The sequence below is a fragment of the Acipenser ruthenus genome, chromosome 18 (assembly GCF_902713425.1).
Source record: "Acipenser ruthenus chromosome 18, fAciRut3.2 maternal haplotype, whole genome shotgun sequence".
NCBI lineage: Eukaryota > Metazoa > Chordata > Actinopteri > Acipenseriformes > Acipenseridae > Acipenser > Acipenser ruthenus.
The window spans coordinates 32,199,991-32,207,757 of record NC_081206.1 but is presented as its reverse complement, the minus strand read 5'-3'; the positions used below and the strand labels follow the sequence as shown (position 1 = coordinate 32,207,757).

Below are 7,767 nucleotides of genomic sequence, written 5' to 3'. Positions count from 1 at the left end.
AACCCGTTTACCCTTTAAGCACTGATTCCTATTAGAGCACCAACACATTCAAAGACTCTCTGATATAACTCTGTTTCTTTCTTTCTTTCTTTACTTGTGTGTTTATTTATTTGATCAGACTCACATTAAAGGAATCGCAGCCTGCCAGAGACTTCTCTTCTGTGCTAGTGCTTCTCCAGGCACACGGGGTGTGTTACCCTGGTTATATCGAAGCGCATTTCTACACGCAACACATTGACTCATCGAGCCTGCTTACATATGTCTTTATAGGAGATACAATAAATTCGCAGCTCCGAACTCTCCAATTATAACGTATAGTTAAAGGTTTAATTGTAATCCGTATTAAACTGCATTTAACTAATCAGACTTCAAATAGGACCTTTGTAACCTTTACAAACTATCTTTAAAGATCCTCTTCAATGACGTGACAGTTACAGATCCGTGCAAAATACCTTACCCCCCCCCCCCCCCCAAAAAAAGACTATTAAAAATCCATTATTACAGGTTTAGCCAGCTGCAAACTGCTTGCAAAAAATCACTCCAGTTAAATCTTTGGAGCCGATCCATGCAGATCTGTCAGTGCAATTACAGCGCTCGGGGTCGGCGTGTAATTAGCGCGTTATTGACGGCATTATCAGGATGCATTGTAAAGTGTCTCTGGAGAACACACTTCAGCGTGCATTGACTTGGATATCATTAACTCAACACAGATAGCGGCTGAAGAGAAATACCCAACATCAGTGCTGTGAGGGAGTGCTAATGAACTGGTTTGACAGTCCAAGGAGAGGCGGGCCAGACGCGAGCCGCAAACCCAAAGCACCCGGTTCAATGACGCGCCTCTTACCATGTCAAAGAGCGAGGTACAGGAATATCATCTCATGCTGATGTGCGTGTTATTAACTCACCAGCCTTTAATCCCAGATAAGAAAATAGCAGTCACGGTAATTATATATGTTTAATTAGATTCATTAGTGAATCGGGACATCTTCATCACCTCATGGAAGTAAACATATTTATCAGATGGTTTCACAGATCCCGATTAGCAGTGATGTCGGATTTATCTAAAGTACTATTGGCTAGTCGAGCTGTGAAACCAGCGGCATGAAACTGGTGGAGTGCAGCCGCGTTTCTAGTGTATCACCTGGCGTTAAAACACCCGGAACCCAACCAGGTAGCAAATGTTGCGATTGGGATAAAACAATTGTGCCGTAACTGTAGAGCTATAGAACGAGCAATTTAAAAAAACTGTATTCCTGATTTATAGGTGGAAGTGAAAAGAAAGACAGAAATGATTACTTATTAAGTATCAGAAGCAGCTCTGACTTGTAATCACGTAGCTGCCCCTGTGAATTTATCAATAATCTGTCTAGCGGCAGCTGCAGCGCAGGGAACGCCGGCAGCAGCCGCAACCCCAGGGCGCCTGGTCGATGTTAATTGATGTCACGCCGGCCTTGGCCTCTCTGTCTTTGATTACCAGAAGAACCGGGAGCTCTTTCAGGCGCAGAGGTAATTAATCCCAGCTATCGGTAGTCTTGCCAATATCTGGGATTGCTGGTCTTTAAGCGTCGCCCCTTCTCCTCAGATCCCCGTGGAAGAAAGAATTCCACTGAGAGTTCTAGCAAAAGGGCAATGCGAACATACAGCACTCCCAACCTCCCTCCCTCAGGAGCCTTTTCAGAAGCATGCTTTCCTGCTGGAATAGTTTTTCAGCCTAAATAAAAAAGAAAATCATCTCCGAGGAAACAGCAATAGAACACCTTCCTGAGCACAGCATTGTCAAGACTAGAAACTCACAATACCCCTGCCCTCGGAGCTACCTCCAGTTAGTATGATCAGAATTGTATTGAAATGACCAGGAGCCAGGAGTTAGTGCAATCAAGCCTCTGGTAAATACATTGCCACACACCTCCAGCTGCATGAAAAAACTCGTGAATGTAAGTCTTATCATGCTGTGATGAGAAGAGCGCTCAGTTCAGAGCAGATGTAACAGGAGTCTGATTGCTCACATTCTCCGTAATAACATTCTGCAATTCAGGACTTGATTCAGAACTGAGTTTCTAAACCTGTGCATGCCATGATACTAAACAGGTAGGACATGCCATATTAGGAGAATGAAGGTGACAGAAGTTTCCCTTAACGCTGCACACCTGGCCCGGGGTGGTGCTTGCTGGTCTGACTGTATAACAGAGGGAGGCACAGTGAAGGTAATTATAAAGTATAGCAATGGCAGAGCCATAGATTTAGATTGAATTCAGCCCACTGTGATAGTCATTAAAATTTCCTCTTCCAATTCAAAAACAGCAACCTATAATCAGAGAATAGAAGAGGTCAACTCAAAGCAGTGAGACAGGTAGGGTCAGTTTACCTGGCTTGAATACTGCTGGTAGCTGCCCGATTTGAAGGTTCACGTGGAGGTGGGACTGAGTCACCTCCTCAGTCCAGTGTCCAGCCTGTAACCCTGACGAAGGCACTGGCCACAGCATCTGACTATATGCTTGTACTTTATTCTCCAGCTGTATTGCTGCAATGGATTTTAATGGAGATTGTGAACAGGGAATCATTGATTGCAAGCTAACACTGTGTTTCAGTGACGCATTGAAAATAAATGGTGTTGTTACAGGCCAGTGATTAACTCAATAACTGCAAGTTCCACGCATCACTCTGTGTGCTTACATCTCTCAACAAACATGGTCAAACCTTTCATTAATACAGATTAAATACTGGATCAGTCTAATTTGACTAATTGCACCACTTCACTCGCGCAATGATGTCAACTAATTGCTCTTTCCAGTTCATATAAACGATGTTCTTTTTATATGAAGGTTGATATGAACTGCTGATGAATTACGAATGGAACGAGCCCTGCTTCACTCATAAACACAACACTGGCAGCTCTTGGAAACGAGGAGCACTTTCACACTGCTATTAAAATAGGGGGACCTCATGAGCTGTCCTTTATAATGGCTGTGTATGGCTGCGCCATCATTTTGATTGAATCCAGGCTTTGGCTCTGTTTGTAAAGCTAATCCACAACCACCACGTTTTATTTTATATAAAGTAACCTTAAAAAAACCAATTGTGTTATTTAAAACAAAACCAAAAAAACAAACAGGTGAAAATCGGTCTGAATAATTAATTTTCTGTGTAAGTAAAAGGGCAGACTGCAGAAATCAATGCAGTCTTTTAATAAGCTCGCATGGGACACATTTCTGGAGAAAGTCAGAAGACAAAATCAATACTGTCAATGCAAACTGCATTGAGATTCAATGTGAATGTTTGTTTGTTTATCGATGTGGGTGTTTCAAAGCATGCTGGACTGAAGGAACGTGCAGCCCTGTTTCCTCTAAACGCTTGCTTGATATTTGCAGCAAAGCCCCTTCCTTCCACCCACTGCCCCTTCAAGAGTCACCCCAATACCAGAGCAAGAGGACCGCAGAGATTCAGCACTTCACATCATGCTAATGAGAGAAGGCCAGGCTGCTAATGGGGACCGTTTGAGTGATCATTAAAACTTCACTCTGCCCCCAGGTCAGTATTTAAGGTCATTTAAACGTCTGGGCGGTATTGTCTGATTTGTATTTGAAGGTGTGTGATCTGAATCTCAATGCAGTGTCTGTGAACTAGCAACAAAATGATGTTTATTCAGTTTTTAATGACAGGATCAGAGACATGACTCACTTATTACTGATGCTGCAGAACACAGTCTTTCTCAGGTCCGCTGTAGGGCCCACGTTCCCTTTCTCCTCGCATGCAGAGCTTGAGAAGAGTCCCAGCTGGACCTTTCAAAATGCTGTTAAAGGCAATTCAAGTGATTCCATGGATCATCTCTTACCTTCCCTATATCCAGGTCTCTTGGCATCCCTGAATAGATAATGCTGTCGTATTTAAATATATTTAAAATATTGTTTTTCCACTGGTACAGCGGTACACCACGTATTATCAAGGTAGTTGTGGTCACTGCCTTCAAAGAATCAGACCATGGTTCCAGTTTTAATAATAGCCCATACCCTGATAACACACAGCGTCCAGCACTGGGGGAGTCCACCATGGCTATCCTGGGACAGCCCCTGTCTGTGAAACTCTCTGATGAAATCCAGCAGCTCTTCATCCCAGCGGGGTGACTGGTGATCAAGTCAACCCCTCACAAAGCTGAGCAGTGCTAGCTGGTGATGCATCATTTCATGCACCACTTTGAATCGTTTATCCCACTTTAAAACATTTCGAATTCCACTGACATTCATTTCTTCCTCACGTTTCGATATGGGAAATCCAGTCCTCTGTTGCCACCTGCTGGTACAGAATTGCATCACCATACACTGGACAGGGTGACTGCTGTGTAAGCACGAACCTGCTCTCACCAGACCAGCGAGTCCCAGTACAAGCAAGTGAATGAGCTGCCAATCCTGTTCATGTTCTTTGGTCACCATTGGTCAATACAGGGCCACATTTATGAAAGTTCCCCCCCCCCCAACACTTTTTGCATTGCGCTCATCTTCAACCATGGGGGGAGGGGAGGGGTTATATTCTGACACTGCTGTAATTCCACTGCAAATCTGGCAAGAAGCCGTTGTGTTTTATGATAAATCAGTCATTTGACATGTCTTTTTATTTTAATATTTTATTGTTCCCCAAAACCTCTTGTTCAGAGGGCCCATGATCAGTACAGACATCAGATACATGCACAGAGACACAGGAAGGGATACTGCACCTGGGTATTCAGATCAGTGTGCTGCAGGAAGGTTTGTGTTCAATGATTTATATGACGTGGGTATTCAGATCAATGTGCTGCAGGAAGGTTTGTGTTGAATGATTTATATGAGAGATGGTTCTTTTTAATGATGAGATTACCTGACCAGGGTACAGTAACGCTGAGAGGAGAAGCACAGCCATTACGAATGGTACAGTAACATGGAGAGGGCAATAACAGCAAGTATGAATGGGTCTATTTCTCAGCCCCCGGACTCTCTGCTTCACCCTCCTCCTCCCTTCTCTCCCCGCTGGACCCCCCCTCCTCCGTGCCTCCTCTCTTGGGCTGCAGCAGGGCCTGCAGCTCCTCTGCGCTGATCGCCACCTTCTCCGGCTGCAGCCAGCACCTCAGCTGGTCCACGGCACTGCGAGACAGCAGGGAGCAGGACCAGGGAGTTAACAAACTAGAAACACCAACTCAAAGTTCAAACGCAGTGACAAACACAAAGTTCAAACGCAGTGACAAACACAAAGTTCAAACGCAGTGACAAACACAAAGTTCAAACGCAGTGACAAACACAAAGTTCAAACGCAGTGACAAACACAAAGTTCAAACGCAGTGACAAACACAAAGTTCAAACGCAGTGACAAACACAAAGTTCAAACGCAGTGAAAACGTCTCGACTGAAAGTCTTTTTCTCTTTCCACTCCCCTGGTCCCCTGCCTCACCTACGGTACACCTTGCATTCTCAATCCCCTCTCCCTCCTCCCTCCTCTTTCTCTCCCTGACCCATCCCCTCTCCCCTTTCTGTCCATCTCTCCCTCCTCTCTCTCTCTCTCCCTGACCCATCCCCTCCCCCTTTCTGTCCATCTCTCCTTCCTCTCTCTCTCTCTCTCTCCCTGACCCATCCCCTCTCCCCTTTCTGTCCATCTCTCCCTCCTCTTTCACTCCCTGACCCATCCCCTCTACCGTTCTGTCCGTCTCTCCCTCCTCTTTCACTCCCTGACCCATCCCCTCTTCCCTTGATCAATACCTTTGTCCCTCCCTTCCTCTCTGGTCCCCTCTCTCTCACCTGTGGTCCACCTCGCTCCCGTCCATGAACAGCTCAGACTCCGACGTCTCCTGGAGGAATCTTTCCCAGCATTCCTTCTTGGCCTGGGAGAGCGTGCGCAGCATGTCTCGCGAGGTCACTTCCTGTGACTGGCCCTTGATCCTGCGCAGCCGGTTTTCTAAGAGAGGAGAGCAAGCTGACACACTTCCTGGATCCAGCAGCTTCCAAACTGTATTCTAGCTGAAATACCCTGAGCGTGGGAACCCCCCTGGGCAAAAAAGCCATTTCTGATCCCTCACTGAAATACTGCTTGATGCAGATGCATAAACAGGAAACCCATGAAAAAAAGAACAATTGGAACAATTTTTAATTTATTATCGCAATATTTTTTATGATTTCTTTTGTGTCTCCAAAAATAAGCACCACTGCATGTCAACCTGAACTTAAGTCTAAAGTTTCACCCAAGAACTGAAGCAGGCAACATAAGCCAATGGTTCAGTGCCATTGAGACTCACACTCCCATGAATAAAAACACACACACACTCACCTAGACTGGCTAGATACACCTCGGAGTCTGCCATGGGTGCCCAGGGGCTGCTGTCAGACAGCGACGCCTGCTGGGGCTGGAAGGAGTCAGCGAACACCCCCTCCCCCTCGGGGGCAGGCAGGCCGGAGCAGATCTCAGACCACAGCTCCCCACTGGAGCGAGCCAGCCGGGACTCCAGGCTGTCAATCATGCTGCAGCTTCCGGAGTCCTGGGCATCGGAACAGACAGAGCACACGTGAGGAACCTCCGAGCCCCGCCCGGAAACAACACCCAGGAGCGTCACACTGCAAATCCATGCACACCGGAGACAGCGGAGCGCTAACACTGTACAGCCCTTATCAAAGATTACCGTGGTATTCTACTAGTTTAACCCACATGCTTTTCCCAAGGTTATATATACTGTGCATTTACCACAGGTTTGCCATGTTTATTAATATGCTTTACCATACCTCGTTATTCTTTACAATGCTACAGATGGCAGCTGATAACCTGCCCGTGTAAAGAATGGGGTTAGTTACTGGGCAGCAGTGTGGAGTAGTGGTTAGGGCTGTGGACTCTTGACCGAAGGGTTGTGGGTTCAATCCCCAGTGGGGGACACTGCTGTTGTACCCTTGAGCAAGGTACTTTACCTAGATTGCTCCAGTAAAAACCCAACTGTATAAATGGGTAACTGTATGTAAAATAATGTGATATCTGTATAATGTGAAATAATGTATAATGTGATATCTTGTAGCAATTGTAAATCGCCCTGGATAAGGGCGTCTGCTAAGAAAATAATAATAATAATAGTTATGAAGTAGTGATAATGAATAATGCCATTTTAAAGCCAAGACGTCTGACGTTTTAAAACAAACCCGATCACTTATGAAATCAAAACAGAGTGTGCTAGCGCTGGTGATTCTGCACGGCAACACAATGAATGGGTAGGCCTGTCTGAGTCAATAAAATACAACTCACAACTGTGAGTGACACAGGGTTATGAGGTACAGTTTTTTTTAAGGAGGCTTGGTGGGCCAGTGGTTAAAAAAGGGGGCTTGTTACCAGGAGGTTCCCGGTTCAATCCCAGCTCAGCTGTGTGTGACCCTGAGCAAGTCACTGAACCTCCTTGTGCTCCGTCCTTCGGATGAGACGGAAAACAAACGAGGCTCGTACTGGACGTGCCTCTGCGGCAGCAGTGCGATGCACAGCTCACCCCCTTGAGTCTCTGTGTGCAAGTCCCTTTGGAAAAGCGTCTGCTAAACGACTAATTCCTAATAACAGAGATACATTACATGCATTACCGTACCGTTTAAAGCAATGGTCTTCTTGAAGCGTAAATAAATCTTTAGTTGCAATTACCTCCCCAATATTATCAGCTAAATTAATTAATAAACACAGCAAATACCTCCCAGCAACCTAACTGTGCAGCCGACTCCTGTTTGAAACCAATGACATCCTGTAGGATGTCAGACCTGAATACAGCCAATCAGAAAACAGTATTTC

The 7,767-nt window shown here is 45.6% G+C and overlaps 2 protein-coding genes across 3 annotated transcripts in view; both read right to left on the bottom strand.

Moving 5' to 3' along the window:
- LOC117422241 (prolactin-releasing peptide receptor-like) overlaps positions 1-246 on the bottom strand; it is a 6,693-nt gene extending 6,447 nt beyond the window's left edge. Inside the window, exon 1 of the mRNA XM_058992032.1 lies at positions 125-246. The gene's annotated coding sequence lies outside the window, so the exon portion shown is untranslated. The remainder of the gene's footprint in view (positions 1-124) is intronic.
- A 4,356-nt stretch (positions 247-4,602) lies between these two features.
- On the bottom strand, positions 4,603-7,722 carry LOC117963958 (coiled-coil domain-containing protein 32-like). Of its 2 annotated transcripts, none has more exons than XM_058992031.1 (4): positions 7,571-7,722; positions 6,286-6,493; positions 5,760-5,934; positions 4,603-5,111 (listed from the first exon to the last, which is right to left on the bottom strand). In XM_058992031.1, the coding sequence occupies exons 2-4, from the start codon at positions 6,473-6,475 to the stop codon at positions 4,943-4,945; spliced, it is 534 nt and encodes a 177-aa protein (XP_058848014.1). In that variant the 5' UTR covers positions 6,476-6,493; positions 7,571-7,722; the 3' UTR covers positions 4,603-4,942. The 2 variants fall into 2 exon arrangements, with proteins under 2 accessions (XP_058848014.1, XP_034761901.2); XM_034906010.2 differs by having other exon boundaries at positions 5,760-5,916; positions 7,571-7,718.
- Positions 7,723-7,767: the final 45 nt, after the last annotated feature.

What these genes read in the sequence shown, in the direction of transcription:
- LOC117963958 (XM_058992031.1), bottom strand. Translation starts at nt 6,475, where the DNA reads ATGATTGACAGCCTGGAGTCCCGGCTGGCTCGCTCCAGTGGGGAGCTG. An exon ending in GGTGTATCTAGCCAGTCTAG is followed by an intron (nt 5,935 to 6,285) that starts GTGAGTGTGTGT and finishes GAAGTGTGTCAG; the next exon opens with CTTGCTCTCCTCTCTTAGAA. An exon ending in GGGAGCGAGGTGGACCACAG is followed by an intron (nt 5,112 to 5,759) that starts GTGAGAGAGAGG and finishes GCTGTCTCGCAG; the next exon opens with TGCCGTGGACCAGCTGAGGT.